Source organism: Triplophysa rosa, linkage group LG23 (genome assembly GCF_024868665.1).
Source record: "Triplophysa rosa linkage group LG23, Trosa_1v2, whole genome shotgun sequence".
In the NCBI taxonomy this organism is placed as follows: domain Eukaryota; kingdom Metazoa; phylum Chordata; class Actinopteri; order Cypriniformes; family Nemacheilidae; genus Triplophysa; species Triplophysa rosa.
The window spans coordinates 9,862,115-9,889,997 of NC_079912.1; the positions used below are offsets into that span (position 1 = coordinate 9,862,115).

Here is a 27,883-nt window from a genome sequence, read left to right on the forward strand (position 1 = left end):
CTTTGATTTCTTTTTGCTTTTTGTGTGATTCAAAATAGCGAAACAGCAAAACTTCTAGTCCAAGTTTATAAAATATTTTTAATCTGAAAATATATTTACATTGGGCATATACAGCCGCAGAAAAAATAATGAGACTCCAGTTTTGTGTATTCTGGCATTTCCAGTCCAGTATCTGTTCAATTTCAAGAGAAACAAATCTCAGGAATGACATGAAGTCACCCAACAGCAATGTCAAAGACTGAGAAAATGCTAAGACGCATAAAAGTTGAAAGACTTATTTCATCATATAGTCATTTTTGAATTGACCCTAAAACATTAGTATTATGTTGTTTAAACTTTAATATGAACTTGTTTTGTTTTCAGTATTCAAAACCAGCAAACATTGCAGAAAATTTAAATGGGACTACAAACTAACAAAATAGATGCAAATAAATGCAAAAAATGTTTTTTATTTAGAATTTGGAAAAAATGTTGTTACTAGTTTACAGAATAAATAACATTTTACTTAAACACGTACCCATAAATAGCAAATTAAGAAAAACAGAATAATTTTGAAGTGGTCTCGTATTTTTTCCATGACTGTATATTATTGCTGTACAGTATGGAACCGTTGACAAACAGCAAAATTCGTACATAAATTCTTACTAAACACTTTCTATAAGTGGTTTTAATATAATCACTATTAAATACTCTCAAACTGAATCTGTGCACCTTTCCCCATTTTTTCCAAAGATAACAGAAGAAAATCAGCTGGTTTCTGTGGAATTCATATATTAATAACTAAGTATTTAATGAACATACAGTATATGGAAGGCACAGGAGAACATTGTGAATGGCATGCAGGCACAGATTCTGTGTTGGCCTATTGATAAATTGCATGCTTTAATCTTAAAATGTATCAAAAAGTGCCAAGGGCTGATCAAAGATGTCATACTGTAGTTAATAGAAAGCCTTTTCTTTTAAATGCATTAGTCATACAAACTGTGCACACGACATCTGTTGACAAAAGTTAAAACACATTTTCTTTTCTGAAATAAATGTGTTAGTCTTGCTCAAAGATCGCACTCTAGCCTCTGTCAAATAGTGAAGGTACTCGTGTCTTCGTTGCCGGATGAAGAGTGATTGTGAGTTTGTGCCTCAGACCTAAGGGAAATCTCAACAGCGGGCTGTTCGTTGCCATGACGATATCCTCTTCCCGTCTGGCCGCAGCGTTTGGCGATTTTCAACATGTGTGTTTTGAAGGACGACCCAATGAAGACATAAAGCACTGGATTCAGACAGCAATGTGTGAGAGCCAGACTCTCTGTGATCTGATTGGCCCGGTCTAAATTTTTGCTCACCTCACATTCCGTCACAAAAATGTAGATCACATCCAAAGCTCGGGTCAGTTTCACAACGTTGTACGGAAGCTGGGTCAACAGAAACACCCCGACTACTGCGATTAACACCCGGAACGCCTTCCATCTCTTCACGCCCCGCACTCCCGCTGTAGCCGCCCGGTTTAACGCCACACCCACTCTGCAGTAACAAAACATCATCACCAGGAATGGAAGCATAAAGCTTAGCCACACCTCCACAATTTCCAGGGTGGCTTTACCTGCCCGTGCCATGTTGTGCGGGTAGACCGCCCTGCAGGCATGACGCCCCGAGTTGTTTTGAACAACTGTGTAGAACACCATATCTGGCAACCCAAGCAGAATAGCCAACGCCCAAACTATGAGGCACACTATAATCCTTTGCCTTTGTGCGCTCTTCCTAGTTGGGGCTTGGGCGGTGGTGGAACCTCTCACCAGCGCACGATAACGGTCGATGCTAATGCAGGCTAGCAACAGCATGCTACAGCTAAAGTTGGTGGTGTACATGGCAGAGGTGAGCTTGCAGGCGGCCGTGCCGATTTGCCAGCCGTTCACTGCATCCGCGGCCCAGAAGGGCAGCGTGAGGAGGAGCAGGAGGTCTGCGAAGGCCAGGTTGAGGATGAAGACGTCCGTCAGTGTCCGTAAACGCTTGTGGGAAAGGTAAACGAAGATGACTAGCGAATTCCCTGCCAGGCCGAGGATCAGCACTATGGTGTAGACCACAGGAAGAAAGACCCCGGCAAAGGAGCGGACCTCTTGTTTGTCACAAACTGTGTGGTAGTCTGCGAAGTATTCTTCGTCTTCGTAACTGTGGTTGGAACTGTTGTCGTGACCGTGGTAGTAGTCATGATCGTAATCCAGATGGGTTGCCATTATGGTCTAAAGAGAGAGAGAAAAAAACGTATTATTAGCTATTTTTTACAGTACATTTGGCTTACATGTATTTTGTCTAGGGCTGTCGATCGATTAATCGCATCCAGAATAAAACATTTTTTTGTGTACCGTTTATATTAATTTTGTATTTATAATCGCATACACATGCATGGATATTTCAGAAAAATATATAAATAAATGAATGTTTATATTATTGTTCAATTTAAATATATCAAAATATATACATGTATGTGTATGTTTTTGTTTTTAAATTCAAAATGAATATGCACAGTACACAGACATAATATTATGTAAACACACACTTTTATTCTGGATGCGATTATGCGCAAAACAAACTAAATTTATCGTTCGACAGCCCAAATTCTCTCCCCTTAAAGGTCCAACTTCTGTGATAATAAATAATGTCTTTACAGTTGAGTTTGTATGCGTTTTGTGTGCTTTTAATAGATAAAGCTTGCAGATCATTCTACTTTCAGTAAAATATGTAGAAATGCAGCTGAAAAAAAAGCTTGCGTTTATTTGTTTGTGACCTTAATCACTTGATCACACTTAATGTTGTATTTGGCTGTGCTGAGGGAAGCCCTGTGGGGCCAAATCAGCTTTTATACAAATTGGTTTTTATGACCCTGGAAAACGTAATTTCTACATTTACATAAGGGGGCATTTAGGCTAATTTTATTAAATAAGTCACAGGTGTTTTGGTACAAGCTGGTTTTCCTGGGGATTTTCTGAATTATGGGCTTTGTACGTTATCTTAATAAGATTCAAAGCCTCAAAAATTCACATCTGTCTGTAATACAGTCGGAATAATGTTGACACGGTCTGAAAACAGAATGGTCCTTTTACATTTTAGATGTCCGTATTTTCTTTTTCTTTCATTCAGTCATTTCATATAAGGTGTCGAATGGGATACGTTGACGTAATTCAGGTTATCTTGTGACTTTATGGCTCATTTGAGCACTTTGCTTTAAGCATCATGTATTCAGCGAGGTACCTTTGATGTGTGTTTTAAATGAAAGATGTGTGCAATGGAATGCAAAACAAAAGACACCATCCTGGTAATGTCTTCCATATTGTCAACGTACGGTTACTCTTAAGATTCCAGAGGATCTTTGCTGAAATGATACAAAACGTGTAGTTTTGTGACAGTAGAGCTTTGGTCTTGTTAAATACTCAGTAATCACTATAGTTTGTTTGCATATGAAGTGTATTTAACCCTGAACTCTGTCAGGTAATGCTTTTTGAAACACAGACTGCCGTTTTTGTGTTGTCCTAGAATCTCGTTTTTCTGTTATAATTTCCTCTTTGTCATTCTGTTTGTTTTTATTTCAAATCGTGCAAATCTTTGATGTTTGCCATCTTCTCAGCTGGTATTACCACATAGCTATAATGTACCTGACAGTCTGGTAAACACACGCGGTCCTGTTTTAATAAGGTCCCTGGGCGGATTTTGTGTGTCTGATGGGTAGACCAGCTGTTGGTGTCTAAATCTTTATCTGATGCTGATATGCTGCTTTTTGACTGTTAAGTCTATGCTCATATATTCCTTTTTCGCTGTGATTAACTTTCTATTCATTTCAAGTTTCTTCTGCTTTTATTTTAAACTTCTTTTTGTATAAACTATTTGTTTAAATTGGCAATGGAAAACCACAGTATGCTGTTTAGAGTGCTGTTGAGTTTCAACCATCAGACATTGTTTGGTTGTTCAAAAACCAGCCAAACAAACTTTTAAAAACATCTTAGTGAGTAATTATGAAAAAGCCACAGTTTGGGATGTGACATTTCCACTTGCGGAAAAGGTTTGTCTCTTTTTCCTGAAATTTGGATGATTCACCTCATTTTCTGGCCATTCAAATTTCCAGACAGAAATCTGTTTATGCTTGAAAGAGATTTATCATTTTAAACAATTTAATGTCTTTTTAAACACTTGGAATAATCAAATCAAGGCTGTTTGCATTTTATTTACATAGAAAATGTCATGGCAACAGTATTTGTCTATCGATTTATCCAGCAGACAATATTCCTGTAAATGAATTTAAATGCCATTTTTATTGAAACCTGTTTTACATTTTATTGTATTAAATAATCTGATGGCCCAAATTAACAACGTGGCATCTGCAAATGTGATGCCAGACCTTTTTTGTTCAAAATCATTTTTCGTAACCAACCACCAGCTTTTCAATTCTTTAAACCAGCATGTCCTGTCCCAGGGTCATTTTTAGTAGATCTTCAAGTTCACACAGGTCTTAGAAGAAGCTGAAGTCTGGGATCCGTAATTGCATTGTATATTTCGGGGGGTTTTGTTGTTGATTACCGTTGGACAGTTAAAAAGATTTAAATACTTTGTTTGTTTTTGTTTTGTTTTAAAATGACATTTCGTAATTTTCAAGTATGCCTCCATAGTCCAAATACTTTTTAGGTGCACCTGTATATGAATAAAACGGCATTCAAACTGCGGTTTAACCGTTTTCACAGGAAGTTTGTCCAAAGCTTGGCTTTACAGGTGGATACAAAGGTGATCTATTATTGTTAAATCTTTAATCCATGACAGCATCTGTATTGTCGTGTTGTGTTACTTCAGTCTATTATGGCGTTTAGGGTACGTTACACCTTTTCATACTGTGAAAAGAATTTAACACTGTACAAGTAAACCCTCATTCCATTCTGCTTTATCACTGTTATACACAAACAAGAGCTTTCTTCTCGTACCACAATTTCACAAAGTCTCATTAAAAAAAGATAAGTTCTTTTAACAATTAATTTTTTCCCGTAACTTAAATTCGTCACTGTTTATTTTGAACTTTACCTTCCCATGTCATAAACTTGGTATCTAAGCTTTGTAAGCAGGACTTTGCCTTGACAAAATTAAACCGAGCATATCAACAGCAAAATAAATTCAGTGCAACTTTCATTCAAAACCGACAAATTAAATCATTTGCTGCCTTCACACACATCATAATAAATGTCCAACAATGGTAGCTCTAATAGTTCTGTATTGCATCTATAGAGCATTTTGACATGCTTTTGTTTGCTGTATTCCTTATCTAAGAATTTCTTTGAATGCTGAATGTCTAAAATGACTTATACGATCGTGTCACTCTTGAGATCAATGCTCTGTTGAACTTGTCAAACACTTTTGACTTTGGTCTAGCTGCAGCTATGGTCTAAAATCAGTTGTTGCTTGTGAATTGTGGCGGTGTGACTTACCCGTGTGGTGTGCCAGTCACAAGCAGTCCAGGAAAGAGTTGCTTTTAGTCCAGAGTAGAGAAACACTGTTGATAATCACAGCTGAGACAAGGAGACAGCCACGGATGTGTGCGTGTGTGTTTATGTGTGTCAGAGGAAGAGAGCGGGGAGAGAGAGGAAAATAAACATAACCTGCTGGAGGAGGGCAGTCCTGCACAGATATGGCTGTTTACTGTTCTGCTCTTTTGAATATCGCCTGGTTGCATTGTTGAAATTCCAATTATATAATAATGTTTATTTAATCATTTTAATTTTTTGAAGATTTGTCTGTACTGTGTGTAAGAATGTATTTTTCCCTATAGGAAAAATCCATGTTTTTGTTAAATTGTGAGAAATAGTTCACTCAAAAAATGGCACTTGTGGGCCCCGGTCCCCCTGTTGAGAACCACTGATTTATAGTATTTGTCATTTAAATATTGCTATAAAAAATAGTACAACCATTGTGGTTATGGGCAAAAACATTTTTTGTGTATTTGTATGGTAAGACCATGGTCTTTTAAACCATTTAAAACAGAGGGAACTACGAGTGTGTTTTTATGACCAATTTAACGGTTCAAATATTTTTCGTAGCATATGATCTCATTCTGTATATATCGTATGATATTTCATGACTGTATGATCTCATAAAGTGCCACACCCAGCCTTTACGGTTTAACGTGACCTGCACAGATTTAAAACCCCATAATAAATCCATTAAGGGTAACATCTGATGTAAAATAGGCAAACAGTGGACGCTTTAACTTTTGCACAAAGTCGATACAATTTGCTTTCTTGGAATCAAGCAGGAACAAAAGAACACTTGGGAAATGCATACCTCTTATTCATAACCCTAACGTGTATTCCCCAAACTAGTTTTCTCTGAGGAATAATCTGTGTGTGTAATTATCTAGGATTGACCTTGAGAACGTTTCGTTCATTGAGTGTTACCCAAACTTGTGCACCACGAAGGGTCTCATGGTGTTGGTGTAATTCCTCGAAACAGCTCATCTGTACGTTATTTTTCGTAGGGCGCAGCATTCCTGAACACCCTGCGTGATTTGTTTGATAGCTGAGATTAGCTGTTATGGAATGCGCAGCAGACTGTTTGGTCGTGCGCTCGGTGACTTGTATGGGGACCTGCAGACATGAAAGGACACGTTTGTTATATCACACCCTAAAAAACAACGTGTGTTTCATCAGAAGAAATACTTCGGCAAGGGCCTTTGCCAGAACATATACACACACACCCACACACAAACACGCACACAGACTGCTCCATAGGAAAAAACGCTAGTCTTTCCAGAAATTGAACTTCAGTGTTTGTTTCAAGGGTGTGTGTCACTGGATCTGAAGGTGTGGCTCTGGTAAAAAAGGTCTGGACGAGTCGCTGAATCCACAATTCTTTGCACGACAAAGCACATGAGTCACTGTGTGTTTAAATGTTTATGTGGGGGAGTTTGTGGGTGTATGTTGTTTTTTTATTTGCTATGGTTACATAACCCAGCGTCAAACTATTTCTCATTCATTTCTTTTTCATTGTAACCAAACACCATCAATCATTTCAAAATGTTGCCGATTTTTTTTGCATGTCGCAAAAGTGTGCGTGCTTGAATTGTGTGCGCACACCTCTTGTACAGTCGATCACCCAAATTATTTAAATGAATTTATAATCAATATTATCCAAGATCTATGACTTACTTTGCACGAAGTACACTTTATTTAAGTACACTTCCGTAATGTACTTCAAGTGCTCTATTGTGTCACACATTAATGTTTGGGTGATAGTTCACCCAAAAATGAAAATTCTGTCATCATTTACTCCCCCTCTTGTCATTTCAAACCTTTATGACTTTCTTATTTCCGCAGAACACTAAAGAAGATATTTAGAAAAATATTGTTGACCGAACAGCGATGGCAGCCATTCACTTGCATTGGTTTTGTGTCCATACAATAGAAGTCAATGGGTGCCACCGCTGTTCGGTTATCACCATTCAGTCATACAGGTTCGAAATGACAAGAGGGGGAGTAAATGATGACAGAATTTTCATTTTTGGGTGAACTATCCCTTTAATACACAAAAAATATTGTTTTTAGTACTTCTATTTATAGTGTCTCACTCGAGTACATCTAGATCTTCTCAAGTTAAATCTGTTGTATATTAAGTACAAAATTAGTGTGTAAAAATAGAGCACTAAGTACATTAAAGTGTATTATAGTGCATTTTTTCACCTGGGTAATGCGTTCAAAATATGAAACTTCTCTATTAAACCCAGTGTTTTGCTTCATAAGAGAAATGAATACCTTTTCATTTTTGAGTCAACTATTCCTTAAACCACTCGTAAAAAAATCGTATTTTTATTCTATAAATGCAAAGCACTGTTAGGGATGTTAGGTTAGTTTTAAGGTTTAAATAAAGTATAAAAAAGCAATCGAAACCTATGGAATGTTCTTATTGTGTGAGTGTGCACGCGCGTTTGTGTGTACATTCTCCTCATTCTTGTCATGTTTTGTGCCAGATGTGTATGGTTGCGTTGGGCCCTGGTCTATGTCTGTTTTACAGAACCTCTGCGTTGTCCACAACCAATAGTCCACTAGCTGACTTAGAAGAATAGTTCACCCAAAAAAATGGTCCCAATTGACTTTCCATAGTAGGAATAAAAATGACTATGGTCAAGTCAGCGGGGACCATTTTTGGGTGATCTATTCCCTTAAAACAACTCAACAACAGCTTTCACACGCACTGTACCGTCTGTTGTTGCTGAAACCTCCGCCACGTGTTTGGAGGTCTGGACCACTCACTAAATGACCTGTGAAGTGTCCAACATCGTTAATGGTGGGGAAATGTTTTAGAATACTGCAGCATGATTTCAGATGTGATGGAGCTAAATATACCAGATTTAAGGGGAGGACACAGTGTCCAGATAAGAGTTGGTTTCAGTGGGAGTTGTTGTTTATGTTAGGCGATGTGAGCGATGCAGAATGTTCGCCATGGCAAACTGACGTTGCCTGATGTTTGATACAGGCTTAGGCCTTCAGAGTATACCAGTGCCTTTGTAAATAGAGATCAAAAGGTGTGCAAAGACATCAAGCAAATGCAGGACATTGTTCACCCACAGGCTCATATCACACCCAGCTCTTTCACATTCACTCTGCTTTTAATCCTTTGATGGTATCGTACTGATCTGGTGTCCTCATGTCTCCTGAAAACATACTGGACCATAAACAGGGAAGATGTGATGATAGGACACACACAACTGTCCCTCAGCTAACAGGTTCTCGCCAGGCTCTTGCCCTAACCACACCTCCGAGCGCCTGTGTGCTCCGAATGGCTGCAGCCTTGAGTCATTATGTACATTTACTGCGGTCTGTCAATAATTTTGGACACACAGATTTTGTAATGTATATGACGCTTAACTGTGGTATAGACAGAGAGTCTGCATGTGTAAGTGCATGCACATGCTGGAATTTGCGCAATAATACCTTACAAGTGCACGTATAACACGCATGTAGCAGCTTGTTGTGAAGAAGAGCTCCCTCTAGAGGAGACAACTTACAACAATATCAACAGTTCATCATGAGTTTTACAATGACTTTTGCTCACAGGGTTAGAGGTTGTAAGGGGGGTAAGTGATCAGGCTTATTGTTTTTGTTGAGAAAACAGGCAATCAAAAAATAAACAAGTCACAGAGACATACAGTACTGTATAAAGATGAGATCTATAGAGACCGGAATATCACATAGATTTGGGGATTTGGTTTCAAAATAAACCAAAAAATCTTGATTCACTCTCATGTCATTCCAAACCTGTATGACTTTCTTTCTTCTGCGGAACACAAAAAAACGGTATTTTAAAGAACGTCGGTAACCTAACAACACTGACCCATTGACTTTTATTGTATGGACACAAAACCACTTCAACATTTCTCGAAATATCTTCCTTTGTGTTGCACAAAAGAAAGAGTCATATACACGTGTTGAATGACATGAGTGGGAATAAATCATGACAGAATTTTTATTTTTTATTTTACAAATATTCCATCACTAATTCTTTCTTAAAATCCCAAGGAGATCTTTACTTTTTATACTTTTTTAGTAAATGTGAACTTGGGTCACACTGAAGAGCTAAAATGCCTTGAATGCTTTATCAAACATTTTTCTTCCGTGATTTTGTTTGTTTTTCATTTTACTACTTGAAATACAAGGCTTTAGCTGTCAGACAGTCCAGCTCAGTTACACAGAAAATCACATTTGTCTTGCTAACTGCTCTTGAAATCAAACACATTCACGCAAAGAAACCTGCCAAAAACTGACTGCTTAGAATTGAGTGTTTCCGTTAAAGGTGCACTCAGTCATTTTATGGTTAATTAGTATATTGCTTAGTTACTGTACACACAAGTAGAGAAAAAAATGTTAAAGATCTTATTTTTTTCCAGGTGCTGGTAACCCAAAGTGTGAGATTGCCATAGTGATGTGCAAGAGCAAGACACTGGATTCAAAAAGTAATAGGTATGTGTGTTTGTGATTTGTATTTGTGATAATGTACACAAAATCAAATAAATATAAAAGTAGAGATCATATCTCTTGCCAGCCAACAGTGAAGCAAGTTGGCACATATTTGCTACATATCAAAGTCAAGCGGGCTGATTTGAATCATTTATTGCTAATCAGCTAATCAAACACAAATGCATACAAACTCTGGCAAAGAGATTCTGACATCGCAGCAATCTGCTTTATCTACATTCTTCAGTGAGGCGTCTTTAAACAACACTGTCCAGCTGAGTTTAGCTAAACCCAGATTTACATCATTTATTCCCATACTATAGACATGAAGAACATTCCATTACCCTGTAAGTTGTAAAGAGCTTATAACTTTACTACTCAAATGTCAGGAAAATAAGAGAAAGAAGTGGGAACTGCAATACTTACAAAGCTAAAAGTTCCCCTTCTAAAAGTATTGATTTCTTTGATGGATTTTTTTCTGAAGCAAGCCAAAATATTACATGTCATCAATACTAAGTAATCCATTTTAATCATGGATTTTTACCTTAAAGTAGGGGTTCCCAAACTTTTCAGCCCACGACCCCCAAAATAACAGTGACTCGAGACCCCCACTATCCTCGGAGGCAACTGCGCACATGCACTTATTAGCGCTATCCAAACACGCATAATGAGAACACAGTCGAACATAATATTATTTTATAGTAATTTGCTCATTACTTTTTTGTTGTTATACTTAAACCATGAACCATTACTACAGGTCACATTTCATCAACTGATTCGAGTGTTGATAGATGTCCTTTTTATGCAAACGGCTGTCTCTTTTTTGTACCTGAGGTCGATGGCCTTTCTGACTGCGACGCTTCTCCGCCCTCCTCCGCTGGCCTCCCTGCGTTGTCTTTGGTCGATATTAACCAACGTTTCATTTCGACAAATGACAATATCCAAAACTTAAATCCTGAAAAATAATCTGCGTGCACATAGGACTGTTTAACATGGTGCTGTAAATTGACTTGCTGCATCTAACCTAATGCGGTTGCCGATGTCGTTAATGTGACGTAATCACCATGGTTTTATTTTTGTCTTAACTCATATTTAAATATCTTGTTACACTTATTAATAAAATACGCTGTTTCTAATAATATAAAAAAGATTTCTGGGAATCGTCTTGAGACCCCGCCCTCGTGGGCTTGCGACCCCCCGGGCATCTAGTGGTAAGGTTGAGAATCACAACCAACGGCTGACTCCACCCCTCCTCCTCGGTTTTAAAGCACGATGGTGGCTGCACAGGCCTAGATATAAATAGCTCATTCTAAGATAATAAAAACATAACTTGGTGTATAAAGGTGTATAAAGACCTTACACAATGAAGCGTTATGTTTATTTCATATCGACAATAGTGTGTTTTCTATTCGGTTCGCATTTATTTGTAAAGCCTTTTTCACAATGCATATATTGTTTTAAAGCAGCTTTACAGAAAATGCATGTTTCTATGTTACCGGACAAAACCAGAAAAGTCTTTTATAAGAGGTGATATTAGAAGGTGCAGTTGTTAGATATAAGTATTTAAAAAACTATTTTACATTGTATGACATTCGTTGCACTTTAATTTCTTTTTAATAAGATGTACAATGTCTCTGTCTCTCTTTCTACCTCTGTTTTCTTTCATTTTCTTGCTATCTGTTCGTGGTTCTCTTCTCCATCCTCTCTGCAGGGTTTCTCTGATTAAAATTCATCTCTTACCATGTTCTGTCTTTCTGACATTCATATCTGCCCTGCAGTGAACAGCAACCTTGGCACTAGAAAAGAGAGAAAGAGAGAGGGCGGAGTTTTCCCACTCTAACTCTCCACCTGTATTTTATTTCAATCCGTGTTATCTGAAGCTTCACCCTCATATCTTACCCGTCACAACAGATACATTCTCTGGACGTTCTGTACTACTGTATTAAGCTCAAAGGATTGTATCATGAAAAATGTTATAAATTAAAGTAAATCCTTTCTCACTGGCGAAAAATGACACTCTTATTGTCTAATGTTACTGAACAACATGTTCTTAAAGGTAAACCCAGTATTTTCTATAAACTCCGGTTACACTAGTATCCTAATAACAGCTATTTTATTTTGCACAGAGCAGGTTGCTTTATGCAGTTTCTATTGCCAAAGCTTGAACATTTTTATCGTAATTTGTTGGGAACGATGAATGTTGTTATGTGCAAGTTTCTGTAATAGGGTATATGTGTTATTTTCCAGGCACGGGCTGCACAGCATGATCCTCGTTCCTATGAACACTGCAGGAGTGAAGAAGATAAGACCGCTCACTGTTTTCGGACAGGAAGGTGAGTTCTGCTGAAGCAAATCAGATCCTAACCTCTGGTTCACTTTGAGGTGCCCATATGAACACACTCATCGTCTCATGATCTTTTTGATTTCTTCTGCTGTTCAGATTGAAGTTTGTGTGTTATGGCTGAGTTGCTTTTATGTGAATATCTGATTTAAATCTGATTTGTCTGTAGATGCGATCCATGGTGGCCATTTTGAAGTTCACTTTGACAACGTGCGCGTTCCTACGTCTAACATTATTCTTGGTAAGATATAGAGTCAACAGAATCTGTGTGTCTGCGTGTGTGTGTGTGTGTGTGTGTGTGTGTGTGTGTGTGTGTGTGTGTGTGTGTGTGTAGACTTTCTGCACACTATCTAATGAACCCACAAAAACTTCAATAACCTCAGCACCCCAGGCATCTGCTCATAGGGATGAAGTCGGCAGGAATTTATTTATTAAACCATAAATAGACATTGATTAAAAGCCCTTAAAGGACACTTAACATAATGAATTTTAAAATGAAATGGCTCAACGCCATTCACTGGATTGTTGACATTTTTTTAAAACACCCAAGGCTTCTTAGACAATGACCTAGTTAATTTGCCATAAACAGATTTATGCTTGTTATATAGTGTAGCACTTACTATATTACTATAGGCATTTTTCACGCTTCCGGGTTTTTGACTTCCGCATCGTTCGACGCAGGGTAAACGATGTTCCGGTTACAGAAGTATCCAAATCTAACAAGAGTGTCTGGATTAAATGTCTTCGTATAAATAAAGTAAACAGCTTAAAGGGGTCATATGGCTCGAATACGTGTTTTTCTGTGTCTTTGGTGTGTTATAAGTTGTCCATGCATGTATTAGACACGTAAAATTGCAAAAATTAAAGTGTGGGAACAAAACATGCATACTATCTAAAAGCGAATGCTCGCCCAGACCTGCCTGAAACGCCTCGTGTAACCACACCCCCACAAATGTACATCAGTTCGTGGTATGATTTGACTAAGACCACCCAAATGTATAAGCAAGTAAGGTGGGTACATGTCAGTACATGTCAGTACAATTGCTTTGGAACCTGATGTTCCAAATATGGTAAGAGGCGTTACATTTCTGTCACACGCTTGCAGTATTCGACCAATCACTACGCACTGGTTAACTGGCCAATCATAGCACACCTCGCTTTTCAGAGCCATGAGCTTTGTAAAAAATCTGCACGTTTCAGAGAGGCGGGGCAAAGAGGAGATACAAAAATGCACGGTATGTGAAAAATACAGCGTTTTTGAACCTTAAATCATGTATATACATTGCATTACATCTAAAACAAACGATAATATTCGTTTTAGCCGTGTCATATGACACCTTTAATATCTTAATAAATCCAGTGATGATGTTCTCTGTCTCATTTTATTCTTTGTCTTTCTGGTTTGGTCCTGCATTATATAGATAAAATAAACTAACGTTACAGTAAAGGCAGCGCGTTGTGCTGGAAAGACATCACCACCCAATGTCTCCCGTCAGACTCGCATCACACTTTCTGTTTAAGAAAATTACAAAAAATGTCTTCTGTTGTGTTCTCGCTAGTGCTTCTGACATTATCAAAAATATTTTAATAATGTACAAATATACAGCCTTTTTTTTGCATATTTGTCATGCTTAAATGATCCAGATCATCAAACAAATTTTAATATTACACAAAGAAAACCAGAGTAAATACAAAATGCAGTTTTGAAATGATGGTTTTATTTATTAAGGGAAAAAACAATCCATATGAGATATGAGTTTGCAATGAGTCTTTCACATCGCTGTGGAGGAATTTTGGCCCACTCTTCTTTGCAGAATTGTTTTAATTCAGCCACATTGGAGGGTCTTCAAGCATGAACAGCTTTTTTAAGGTTGAGATCTTTTAGACTACTTCAGTTTTTCAGACAGGTTCTACTTTAGTGTTTTCTTGATTCAACAGGTCTGGCAGTAATTAGGCTTGAGTGTGGCTAGTGAAATTTAACTCAGTTATTCAATTCATCACAGTTAATTCATGATTTACCAAGGGGGGAAATTACTTTTTCACATAGGGTCAGAAATGTTTGGATTGTTTTTTCCCTTAAATAAAACCATCATTTAAAAACTGCATTTTATATTTACTCTGGTTTTCTTTGAGTAATATTAAAATTTGTTTGATTGTCTGGATCATTTAAGCATGACAAATATGCAAAAAACAAAAAATCGGGAAGGGGCAAATACTTTTTCACAGCACTGTATAATATCAGACATTTTACTCGCGGGTGCATTGGATCATTGCCACGCATTATGGATGTGTGTTTTATTATGTCTGCTCTGTGTTACTGTTATAGGGGAGTGTATAATTGTTTATGTATACAGTATATCTAAATAAACGGAAGACAATGATTATTCAGGAACATTAGAATTTTATGTGCAGTATTGAAAGCGACCCATTAATAGATTGGAGAAGTACAATACAGCTGATTATGGTAAGCATTTAATAATAAGGTCTAATTTATTCATATTAGTTACAGCGCAATGTAATACTTTGTATTTCTTAACCTTGGTTCATTTTAAGTTCTACATTTATTATGTTTTCACAATTTAAGTTTTAATATTTTACATTTGCTATTATGAATGAACAAAGAATCATATTTTAATTACAATAAAAAAAGAAACCTTATAGCAGTTTATGATATCTTATTTACTAACAAATATTAACGAGTTACACTCTATGTTAACAGTGTACCAGTATTTTAAAGTAATTTCTTATAATACAGTGACGTGATCACGTTTAAATAACACGTGAGCTAGGGTGTATAACTCAAAACACTTAAATGAATATTAGCAGTCTGAGTGCACAAAACAGATAAACGCACGGATATAAATTTTCATGTTTAATATATATTACAGTCGCAAAAAAATACTGTACAGATAAACATTAGTAGCTTTAAATGACACAAGTGCATTCTATTACAATGGGATTTAATCTGTAGGGGAAGTTGCTTTACACTGCGGTGACGTAGTTTCCGACTGTTGTGAAAGAGGACCGTTCATGTCTTTGCCAGTTGCCGCTTCACTACGTGGGGTTGCTTGATGTGTTAAAATGATCTATGATTGGTTGTTTGCAGGTGAGGGGCGGGGTTTTGAGATAGCTCAGGGACGGCTGGGCCCGGGCAGACTTCACCACTGTATGAGGGCAGTGGGGCTGGCAGAGTGGGCACTGAAGTTACTGTGCCAACGAGCAGCCCATAGACACACCTTTGGAAAGAAACTGTATCAACATGTAAGTCTGTGTTTGTTAGTAGTGCTGTTTCTATTCATTGTGTTGGTAATCAAGTAAAATTATTATTTTGACAATTAATCGAACAATTACGTTTTTTCGGTTCGAAATTAAAATGCATTATTTAGGCACGATTCACATTTCGCGCGCATATTCATTATTTTAAATGTAGCGAGCAAATAGGGAGCACATTTTTCTAGGCGCGTCGGCGCCGCATCGAGTTAGAAATAGTTCAACTTTTCAGAGTGCCGCGCTCACCTCGGGTCATTATAAGAGAGAAAGAGGCGCGGCTCGTGTTTTCCGCGCGGTTTTAGATGCGAAATGTGAATCGGGCCTTAGACAGTTCATTTTCAAAATAATTAATTTTGTGGCAATGATTATATTATTATGTGGATGATTTGAAATCCCTCAACCTCTGGAGGTCACCAACCGCATCACAATTGTTATACAGTACATTACTGCATGATATATCAGACAATTTAATCTTACTAAACTACATATAATTTAAAAGGTTTTGTCAGTCAGTATTTCACCACTGTTTTTATGATAAACGCCGCAGAGACTACTTAATTTGTGAAATGAGTAACCATTGAGAAATTGTGTTATGACATTTGGTAAATATTAATATATTATTATCATATATAGTATATATAGTTATATTTACATGTTTACTTCGCATTTTGTCACATTTCTATATACACATTTCTATATACTTACAGCTTGGCTGTTTAAGTGGTGAAAAACTCTTCATCATGCAAATATGATAAATATATTATGATCAAGCTTGTATTTAAAATAGGTGCGCAAATTACCATTATGTAGTCGTTTTTAGTAGTAGTTGTAGTAGTAGTTTGAGGTCATTTTTGCAGTGATGACAGACAACAACGTTTTTAACCTCTCATGTAAAATGTACTGACACAACTTGCATTCTTTTAATTAAATTTACAATTAAACCATCACACCTTCGCTATTTCTGTTGAATACATGAAATAGTACATTTTGAGATTTTTTTTAATCACATATTCTAATTTAATTGACCATATGCACAGAGCTCTTAGAACTTCCTCAATAATATAAGCCAGCTGGAAAACTTCATTCTCATTGGTATTGGGAAAATCACTCTTACATTTTCTGAGTTAACTTTAACCGCATCAATAGTGTAATACTTAATGTTATGGCATGACTATTTATCTGACTAGAAATGAATTTAGTTGTTTAAACATAAAACGTGATGAAAAGAAGTTTACATTTTAGCACCATGAGGGGAGAACCGTTGAGCCCTGCTACGTCTCTCTGTTTCTCAGAAAATTTCAATTCAATCATCACTTTTCACACTTTAAGGCCGTGTAGTGTAGAAGTGTAGAATGACATCTCAGTTCAGCTCAAATCCCTAAGTTGGTTTATGGAAAACCAGCAAGTAACCGTGTGTATAGTCAATGAAGTAATAGTGACAGGCCTAGTTACAGAGTAACCTGCTGTAGGCCATGACATTTAACTAATACATGTCGCAAAAAAGTCATACAATTTAATATAGTTTTTCATTAAAATATTATTCTATATGGGTGTGGTTTAGGCCTAATGTTTGCAAAAAAATATGGATTTGTTCTGATTGGCCACTGGCTGGTTTTACCTGTGTGCAAACGGCTCATTACTGACATCTAGAGGAAAGCCATTGTATTACAGTTTCTGCTTATCCTTTTTACTCAGTCAAAGGTGTTACTTGGTGTGTTTGTGACTCTAGGAGGTTGTAGCTCATTGGATAGCTGAGTGTCGAATCGCCATCGCACAAACACGTCTGCTTACGCTACATGCTGCTCACACGCTGGACACACAAGGCAACAAGGCTGCAAGAAAACAGGTAACAACACACATTTCAACACGACATGAATTGAATTAACTACTATTAATAATTAAAAAATATTCATTTACTAAACCGATCACATTGCAAAACGGGAGCTTTGGTTGAACTTGTGTGTTTGTTTCAAGATTTTATCATTTTTTGGTGTGATGTGAAGTGCACTTGAAAAAATAAAAATGACTTTTCTTATTCCCCCTCTTTTTCCTGTCTGTCTCTCATGCTGTTAAAAATCTCACTCACTCCCACCTAATGCATGAACTGACACTTCAAAAGATGAAGGCAACGATGTGCAGAAATCGACTCTGACAGACTGACTTTGCATAACATCACACACACACACACACACTTCAGCTCAGATCTCTGTGAACTTTGTGTCAACAGATGTGTCTGTGGGAGTGACAGATTCATATGTCCAGCCCAGAGAGCATTAGAGCTGTCTGAGTTATGACACACGGATGATTGAGCATCGTAATAGCATTGTAGGATACGTGGAAAAATAAGGAAAGTGTGTAGAAGTCATGAAAATCCTCAGGTCTCAAAATTCTATTTTGATTACTATAGAAAAAAAATACTTGTTTATATTCTGCGGCGTAAAAAAAAGTAAGAGACCATTTCAAAATTATTTTACATTTTTCTAAATTTACTATTTATAGGTATGACTTTAGGGAAAACGATCATTTTTGTTTCATTCTGTGAGTTACTAGCAATATTTCTCCAAAATTTAAAATAAGAATATTTTTTCTATTTGCATTTATTTGCAGCAGTAGCTAACCCTCTGGGCCCTTTAGGCCCTCTGTGATGACCCAAACTATCAGAAAAAATAATATTTTAAATACTATTTTCAATAAAAGTTGGCCGATTTTCCCTATTAGATATGTATATTTGACTTCCTGGATCGATGCAGACTCTATCCACATGAGATTTCCAAGTCTCACAAGAGTAATTCAAGATCACGGAGCAGTCGCAGTTCTGATGTCATACGCTATCTGCGCAGCCTATGCATGCTGCAAGTCGAACGAATGCTTACACGGGGTTGGGGCGCCTTCTAGTAGCATACCCCTGGCTGACAGTACAATAGTAAATCAAAGGGAGAGATTAATTTTGAATGACAGTAAAACTGACCAATCATATCCTCTTTCTAAACGGGCGTGCTTTGAGTTTTGCTATCTTTCCGCCATCTGGGGGGTTGTTCACCAACATTCTCGTAAAGCGGAGGAAGCACACAAAGTTGGTTCGCCAACCGCCAAAAAAGCTGCAAAAGATGAAGAAATGTGGAAAATGTCATTCAAAACAGCATGTGGATGAACTTTATCAAGTCTCGGAAAAAAAAAGAGAAAAGCTGATAAACTTTGTTCAAACAACAGGAGGAAGACTTAGTTATCAAGTAATTTGATCATCAAATTGAGTGCCTCAATTAATTCTGGTTGCTGATGTGCACATTTGTTTACGTTGCTTAAAGTTAACTTGGCTTTATTTGAGACGTGTGATTTTGAATGTGGTCAGTCTTAAATTTAACATATTGGGCATTGTTATTCTGTTATTCTGCATAACAGTGACATTTTATCAGATAAATGGTCAATTTACTACGGTCAGTTCCATACGGGGGGTAATTGGGGTGGTATGGGTGGGGGTAGCGTAGAGGGCCAAGGCTCAAACGTCACGGTTCGCTACTGATTTGCAGAAAATGAAAACTGGAGAAACGGGTCAAAATAATAGTGAAGATGCTCTATATTTTTTCAGACCTCAGATACTGCAAAGAAAATTCATATTCACTTTTAGGGCGTACTCACATATAGCCCGGTTGCTCTCAACTGTGCCCGAGCGCGATTGTCGGTGACGGCTAATTCTCGGGGAGGAATTGATAGTCGCATAATTTACGTCATGCTTTCAGTTCCGCGCTCCTGCGCGATTTGCGTTCATACTGCCCCCTTCCCAAACCAAACCGCGCTCCAGCACACCTCTTCCAACCAGGCCAGGGCGCAGTAAGTGAACCGCGCCCGCGTGGTTGCGAGCACTCACACTAGTCAATCGAACCAGGCTTAAGGGGTCAAATGCGCCCGGCCGCGGTTCGATTGGGACAATGTGTGTAGGCCCTTAAGCAATGCAACAATAATATTTGTATTTTGGAAAAGTAAAACAAACGTATAACTTTTGATTTTTATCAGTTTTCATGTGTCTTGTCTTGCTGTCAGTCTTTCACATTGCGGATGGATGATTTTGTTGAAATTCAAGAGACACTGGACTGGAATGGCAACACAATACAGAAATGCTGATTAAATGAACATTTGGAATGGTATTCTCAATTTTTTCCCATGGCTGTATATTTTTTACAGAAGGCATCCCAAAGTGAATTAGGTTAGTTGTAGTTTCTTCCAGGGACAAATATCTCCCCAGTGTGTAGATAAGTATGTACGTGTTCCATCGCAGCCCTGTCAGGGGACATTTACCCACAATGCCATTCCCTAGGGTCATCGAGAATAACAGGACTCTGTATCCCGCTGACTGTAGTCACGGTAACGCAGCATCAGGCTTCCGCAAAAAGAGAACGAATCAGACGCTTGCTGCGATTCTTTTAACATTCGCCAGCCCGCTGCTTCCTCATTGCTGAATCAACACCTCCTGCTTGATTCATATGGCTGGTTCAGAGAAAAGCCACACGCTTCATGCACATGTCCTGCTGGGAAGCTTTAAAGAATGTACACATGCACACGGTTTTGACGGTCTGCTTCTGAATAATGCACACACACACACAGACAGGAGATTGGTTTATAATAAGACCCAGTCCTCCAGCTGACAGGAAAATATGATCACAAAACTCATATTCATCCTCTCGCGTTTGTGTATTTAAAATGAAATGTCTTGTTGGATGCATACCAGATCTGCATGATTACATACTGTATTTGTATGAGACATCCGAGGATTACCGTTACTGAGACTCAATCTTATTAGCTTTTACTGCGTAGCCCGTGGAGATGCTTGTGTCTGAATGTTCCCAGTGTGATGCTTTTTCATTAGACGTCACCAAAACAAACACACACACATACACGTATAGAGATGTTTGGCACCCACGTTCCATGTAGATCTTGTCTGAATGTCTCTTTTTTTTCAGATTGCCATGATTAAGGTGGCAGCTGGCAGGATGGCGTGTAAAGTTGTGGACTGCGCCATTCAGGTTTTCGGGGGTGCAGGAGTGTCTGATGACTTTCCTCTTGCCGAAATGTGAGAATAAACTTTAAACTCTGAATGAGAAGTTTATAAACGGCACTTGAAAATGTGTGATTGCATCTAAGAAATATTAAACCAAATAGATTTTGTTTAAATGCATTTAGTTTAAGTACACTATAAAGTAAGTTAGTTTGGATTTAAAGAGCAATAAATATGGTGTTCAAGACAAAGTAGACACTTTCTAGTGTTTCAACTTTGTGAAATCTCATAATTAATGTAATGAAATGTGGTTGTTCTGATATATTCCAAGCTGAATGTTGTTGAGGGGAACCAACATTGACTTAAATTTAAACTCAGACAGTTGTTAAAATTACTGTTTTTGGTTTTCTCTTTTTTGGTTTACTGTTTTTTTGGTTTGTTTGATATTTCGTAATCTAATGGAATGACATGACATTACCAACCTTACCTAAGGTTTTGCCATTCTGATATTTTGTTTAAATACCCATGTGAGGTCTCTCTTAACGTTTTTATAATGTTTTTAAAGCGTTATTTTTCGTAGTCAGGTAAGTGAACGACATTCAGACATTTTAAAGTGCGTCTGTTCTTGTATGTACACTATAATTGTTGACATCTAAGAGAGTCTGTGTTTTTATTTCTGAAATATAACATCACTTTACCATAAAAATGATAGCATGGCTAATCATGCATTTTTCAAACTGTCATGAATGTAATAACATGGTTTCTTGTAAATTCCAGAATAGTTTAGGTAGAATTGTGTACAAATATGGTGAGTAAACAGTACCATGCCTATAGTGTAGGTTCTATAGTATAGTTCTATACAAATCAATATGCTGTACTATACAAGCCATATGCTTGTATAGTACAGCATATGGCAAAGTATTGCTTGCAGGATAACAGAATTTTTTACACAAATGACTTTTCTAGAGGCTTTGGGTGGTGTGTTGATACTGTATATTAATGGTGTCTTTGTGTGGTTGTGGTTGTGTTTGTATAGGTATGCCTACGCTCGAACCTTACGCATCGCTGATGGCCCCGATGAGGTTCATTTGTCATCAATTGCTCTACTGGAGCTTCGAGACCAACAGAGAGGAGCTCATTCTAAACTTTGATTCGGCTCAAATCACATAACCTCTACAAATATTCACTCAGAGACCCTTTACTACACAAGCAATGAATCATGGCATAAATAGTCACTAATCAACAGTAACAAAAAATTGCATTATGGGAAATCATACTTATTTAGGGATGCAAACTGCGCACCATTAAGCTAAATTCCTTTTTGAAGCTGTTTGTTTGTTAAAATGTTTTCCGCCAAGCAGATATTTTAGGGTTGGAAGCTTTTAAAAGCCTTAAACATTTACAAAAGCTAAAATACACTAAAAAGACTCAAAATCTGGGGTGTTTTAAAGGGATAATTTACCAAAAAATGAAAATTCTTAAATCAAATCCTCACCCGAACAACAGCGGTAACCATTCACTTCTGTTTAGACACAAAACCAATGCAAGTCATACAGGTTTGAAAAGAGGATCAGTAACTGAAGTCTGAATTTTAATTTTTGGGTGAACTATCCCTCTTTTCCGATTCATTCGATCACTTTGTTTCTTTGATTATTATTGAATAAAAATGTTTAAAGCATTTTGAAAATTGAAAAACTTTAAATGACCTGTGCCTTTACTGTGTAATAGATGATATATTGCTTACAAAGCAAAATTATGGACGTTATGTATTTTAACGTGCATAAAATGATTTGTGTAATGTTTAATTTTTGATCAATTTGGATTCTGTATTGAACTCTGTAGTAAAATGCTTGTCAGTGGGAATGCAGAAGAGAAAATGTAATGTAAGAGTAATGTAATTAAACCGTAAAATATAACTGTGATCTGTTGAAAGTGTCTGTTTTTTACACTTACACAAACAGCTGTTATATTATTTCAGACTAACGCAGACAGGTGTAAAAATGTCTGTTCTCCATGTCTCCACATCACATTTACCACTGAAAATTTACGTCCTGCCTCATCGAGTCTTGTTTAGCATTCTGAACATGTTTAATGTGTTTATAAAACAGCAGTGTGTGTGTTTGTGTTTCCATTGCTGTCTTTAAAAGGGATGTTTTAGGCATTTGGCCAGTGCATTTGCTCATCTCCTCATTCAGAACTGGAACACAGCTTCTCTACAAACAGGTGGGCTGGTGTTCTGGTTGCTTGGACCCATGCACTTGCAGACAACAATGGGACATCTATAGTAATGTTTCATCTTTAATTGGGCATCACCAAAACGTCTGCCAAAATGTTCTGGCTGTCTAAGAGAGTGCAAGCACAGGCAGGTTGGCTTCCAGCTAGTCTCACACAGCCAGAGTCTGGTCCCCACTGCAGCTTAACCTGGCTAAGTACTGACCATTTAGACCGAAGGAGATTATATGATATACATGTAAAATGACCAATTACAGTACATTTTATGCATCGAGTGGACCGTGAATGTGCAATGAGCGTTTGTAGATGTGCAGTATGAAAATGCTTTTGGTTTAGGTTAGTATCTCTCGAACATACACACTTACCCCTAATGATTAAACGCTAATGGGTAATTCACAAGTGTCAACCATGACATGAAAAGACTAATGCCCGTTTCATACTGCAGGCGTGAGCAGCGCGTGCCTATTGTCCTTTCACACCGGCAGCGAATGCACCGTGCACCGCGCTGCCTGGGTACCACTGTACAACAATGCAATTTCGCATTACGTTATTTAAACACATCATTGAGCAAAATATCTTCCAGAACTTCATCAAGGCGCTTTTAAGTAGATTGCATAACTATGATTTGTTATATCCGCCTGTTTCATGCTCTTTTAGATCTACGTAGTGCAAGTTATAAATAAAAAGCCATCGTGCTTTGAAGGATACAAAGTCACTAAAGGGTTAACTCACCATAGGAGAGTGTTGCTATCGCTTTTCTCTCACTCATACGCAATATAAGCAAATAACATGATGTCCATGTAATTTTATCTGTTTTTTCAGAAGGTTATGATGACAGTGGGTGTCAGACAGAACACTGACACCGTAATGCGATCGTTTTCCACTCCTAAATATGCAATATATGCATAGCATTTAAGATATACTTGTATTATAAATCCTTTAAATGTGCTGTTGTGATTTTGGCCAAAAAAAACTCCTGGCAAATGTGTTTTTGAAAGTCATGGCGACTGTTAAAAACACATTAGACACCGCTTACATGCATTAAAGGTAAAAGTGTTACTTTTTCCTGTCAATCCATGTGGATTTTGTCCGTAAAGAATGCACTGTCGCTTTAATTGAGCGTGAGCGCAGCAAAAATAGACTCGGCGCCGAAATGATCGCTGCACTGCTGCTTACGCTCCGCGAGCACGCGCTGTTTACTCGTGCGGTATGAATGCTCTCATCTGTCAACGTGCGCCGAAAAAAATACGTGCTGCTTACGCACTACTGACGCGTGCTGTGTGCTTTTACCTAAGGTTAACCCAATTTTTGGTTAAAATATCCATGTGAGGTATCATAACGTTTTCAAAACGTTTTCCGTAGTGAGGTAAGTGCCACTTTAAGAATAGTCACATCCATAACAATCCATATAACTATTTTATGTTCTATGAAGAGCCATCCGTTTGTTTGTCGTCTTGAAAAATGTGTGGCTTTTGTCCATCTCGTGTTTAAATAGAATGAATAGAAAACTTGTGCTTAGACTGACATTTAACTGACGTCTGGAGTCTATCATCAGGGGTTTAAGTAATAAACAGAAGATTCAATATATTGCTTAGATTAGAAATACATTCTCTAAGAACTTATGTTTAACCTTTTTTCAGCAAATGTGACATTCATAATTGTGCAATTGCCCTAATTATTTCACTTCTGAAAACTTAAATTTTTTATTGTGTGAATAATAGTTTTTAGATAAATATCAAACCATCTAAATTTCAGAAAACGTCTTAAATGGAAAAGGTATTTTACAGTATACAGTATACAGTATATTCTGTTCAAGCAGTGTATATAGACTTATATAACTTAGTACAATATTGATCCAAATCCTCTATTAGATTAAAAATATGTAATGAAGGAATGACGATAATATTCAAAGCTTTATGCTGCGCATGTAACACATATGCTTACATTTTCCCATATAAAACACTTTTGGTATGTCATCTTATTTTGTCTTCATCATCTCAGAGGTCACAAAAGAAGTAAGTATTCTTGATTTCATTTTACGAACATGTGATATTCCTGGTGTTCTTGTTTCTCTTGGGTGCACTTCTCCTGGACCTCTTCTTCATGGACTGAAACAGATACAGTTGTACACATGTCCATTGATATTGAATTGTTTTGTATGTGTGTGTTCGAGGACTTACCTTTAAAGCAGACATTTTTGGATAGGCAGCACCGTTGAAGTGTTTATGGACGCTTACTACCTGTTACAGAGATCCACAATCTGTTATTCAGGCACTAGAAGAGTTTTTTTTCCCAATTTCTTTAAGTGAAATTATCTTCAATACACATATTTCTTGAGGGCACCCATTACAAACAAGTACCTTGGCTATGCCACTGTGCAGTGATGGTAGCAGATTTTTAGCTATGTCGTGGGGTCACTTGGGTCATAGTTGTCATGGATACGCACCTGTAAGGGATGAGTTTCACGGTTGTGGTCGAGCAGTGAGAAAGAGCCAATGCGAGACCGGTGGGGCTTCTTTTTGTTGTGTTGTAAATGTCGCCTCGACCTGTCAGGCTGATGACAGAACAACTTCAGGTAATATCACCGTGTCTTAAATCCATTGTGACATTGTGGTTCTCAGTGAACCCTGTACACGAATGTGTTCTCACTTGTGCCATTTGGATGAGTTTGTTGGAAGATCCTTTGACTGAGTAAGATCCGGCTCGGTGAGGTCCCTGCTGTGCTTGAGCTTGTCTTCTAGTCCTCAGCTTACAGTATGAGAAAAAAGCAGCATTTTTTCTTTAATTAATTAAATTACAAATTACAATTCTGACGCACAGTCACAGCGAGTTATCGCTTTAGACATAGTCAATGTTTTTAATAAATGATAATGTGGAGTCAGTCGGTCACCAGAGTTGGTCATGGAAGTTTAATGTTTGGTATAATAGTCAATTATACTGTGTATTGCTCATTTTACAAAAACATTTAGCCGCAGAATGTTGTGATGGAAATATGAGTATACCAAATAGTCATTTAATAACATCCCACAACTTAGATCCCACAAACCATGTCTGATATGCAGACTCACCAAAAATGAGAAGGGGTTATCTTGAACCTAAGAAAACAAAAAGATTATTGTTGGATGTGAATTGATTTATGACATTATTTCAGCAGTTTATAAATCCTGACTCAATCCAAATTAGGGCAAAGTTATTCTGTTTTTGTTAGTTTTGGAACATAGGAACTCTTTGGAGACTTGCTTTAAGGGTTAGTTCAAACAAAAATAGAAATTCTGTCATTTATTCATCCTCGTGTTTTTCAAAACCTCTCTTTTTTTTGTGAAACACAAAAGAAGATATTTTCAGAAATGTCTCAGTGGTTTTGTGTCCGTACAATGGAAGCCAATGTTTAGCAACGTTCTTCAAAATATCTTGTTTTGTGTTCTGCAGAACAGTGAAAGTGAATTCTAAAATAATTTTCAGTTTTGGGTGAACTATCCCTTTAAGGTCCTCTGTGGTCTGTATATTCCCTGGTTAATATTTATTGAAACTTTTTTCATTTCCCGTTAAAAAAAAGATCTGTAAAAGCAATTATACACATTTATACTTTTCAACACAGATACTATTTAAATTAATTTCATGATTTTTCAAAACGTCTTTAAATTAACAAAATAATATTCCAGAATTCTCTCCATCTCATTCCCCCTCTCTGCCTCATTGTGTTCAATTTTACTAGATTCATTTAAATCAAATTAGACCTTCTCAAATTAGAAATTAAGAACTGCGGCATTCATGATGTTTGTTTCCTTATTAACCAGCCACATCTGTGCTTAGCAGACATCAGCACATAGTTCACTATAAAATTACTGTCTCAGCAAACCAAGAAAAAACTACTTTTTTTGCCAAGAACTATGGAAGTGTGTGAGCCTACCCAACCAAAGCTGACTGCCCACATCTCACAAAGAGTGTTTGTGTGATGTGTAGTTCATGCACAGGTGTGTATTCGAGTCTGTGTGTTCACTCTGGATGTGAGACAAAGGAAGCAGAAAACTTCAACAGTAAGTGGAAAGTCAAACAGCATCCTGGCCCATTGAAATGCCACGGAAAGTTGGACACGTTGGTTCGTTTCATGGTATTTAGGGTCGGCTGTTGATTTGAGTCACAGGGCTGCTCAGACTCGTCAGTAACAAGGAAGAGCCAGGAGTGGAATGACATCTGTGTCTGTGGCTCGGACACTTAAAACACATCTGGTCAGTGTCTTTACAGCCTCCTTTAATGTCTTAAAATACCCATAATGCCTTAAGTCCAGTGTAATTGCCTCATGCTCTTGATTCCCACTTAGTTTTACCATTGTGACGCACTATAGAGCTGGAATGGAAATTTGTGGGTAAGCATTCTAGTAGTTTCTGCAAATTGATAGTTTTCTGTAGTATGTTTTGTGATGGACTTGATCATGAAACAGATTTTTGCACAAGCATGTTTTCATTTTTGTGTAACGTGAAAGCACCTAAAATGTTTATTAATATGTAATTAATATAGTATTAATGTGTATTACACTAAACAGTGCACAATTATCAATAAACATTTCTTGTTAAAGTACACAAAGTACATTTCAGCAAAGCACACTTCTGTCAGAGCCTGAGTTTGTAGTGTTCTCCAAGCAGACACTATCTTACCCAATTATAAAAGTCATAGTTCTTACCTTGACCTCTGTGACCTGTGTGTCTGCACAGTCTGCACCTTTTCCTGCGCAGTCCAGAGCATGCGTGAGCAGACATACCTGCAGACAGAGCAGAAAGACCCTCAGCGCCGTGGCCATAGCTGCAGTAGCGTGTTAGGTACAGCGAGTTTGTGTGTTAAGAAAGCTCAGCTCTGCGGAACGCTCTCTCCCCGCGCAACCGTTTTATACTCCAAGTCCAAATGGAGACCAGATGGAGACAGGAGAGGAAAACCATGCCAACCACACACACACATACTCACACATCTGCAGTCGTCGGCAAAGCAGTGGAAACCTCGGACATACTCGAGCAGTTATCAGACCAGTGACCCGAGCGCTTCTAACCACATAAAAACACACATTCTTTAAGGATACACAAT

The 27,883-nt window shown here is 37.5% G+C and overlaps 3 protein-coding genes across 5 annotated transcripts in view; 1 reads left to right on the top strand and 2 right to left on the bottom strand.

The window, feature by feature from the left end:
• Positions 1-22,497, top strand: part of acad11 (acyl-CoA dehydrogenase family, member 11) — a 42,721-nt gene extending 20,224 nt beyond the window's left edge. For both annotated transcript variants that reach the window (XM_057322431.1, XM_057322432.1), the window contains exons 16-22: positions 9,908-9,980; positions 12,222-12,307; positions 12,485-12,556; positions 15,422-15,576; positions 17,315-17,431; positions 20,541-20,650; positions 21,612-22,497. In XM_057322431.1, coding sequence (XP_057178414.1) covers positions 9,908-9,980; positions 12,222-12,307; positions 12,485-12,556; positions 15,422-15,576; positions 17,315-17,431; positions 20,541-20,650; positions 21,612-21,726 — 728 coding nt within the window. In that variant the 3' untranslated portion in view covers positions 21,727-22,497. The remainder of the gene's footprint in view (positions 1-9,907; positions 9,981-12,221; positions 12,308-12,484; positions 12,557-15,421; positions 15,577-17,314; positions 17,432-20,540; positions 20,651-21,611) is intronic.
• ackr4b (atypical chemokine receptor 4b) lies at positions 430-5,684 on the bottom strand. Of its 2 annotated transcripts, XM_057322434.1 has the most exons (3): positions 5,457-5,684; positions 1,598-2,234; positions 1,384-1,518 (listed from the first exon to the last, which is right to left on the bottom strand). In XM_057322434.1, exons 2-3 carry the CDS (start codon positions 2,226-2,228, stop codon positions 1,502-1,504), a joined length of 648 nt encoding a protein of 215 aa, XP_057178417.1. In that variant the 5' UTR covers positions 2,229-2,234; positions 5,457-5,684; the 3' UTR covers positions 1,384-1,501. The 2 variants fall into 2 exon arrangements, with proteins under 2 accessions (XP_057178416.1, XP_057178417.1); XM_057322433.1 differs by having other exon boundaries at positions 430-2,234; positions 5,457-5,667.
• Positions 22,498-24,502: 2,005 nt separating the features above from the next.
• On the bottom strand, positions 24,503-27,673 carry si:dkey-12l12.1 (uncharacterized). Its single transcript, XM_057323076.1, has 6 exons — positions 27,489-27,673; positions 25,876-25,902; positions 25,457-25,555; positions 25,254-25,361; positions 24,988-25,047; positions 24,503-24,915 (listed from the first exon to the last, which is right to left on the bottom strand). The coding sequence occupies exons 1-6, from the start codon at positions 27,603-27,605 to the stop codon at positions 24,844-24,846; spliced, it is 483 nt and encodes a 160-aa protein (XP_057179059.1). The 5' UTR covers positions 27,606-27,673; the 3' UTR covers positions 24,503-24,843.
• Between the last annotated feature and the right edge of the window lie 210 nt (positions 27,674-27,883).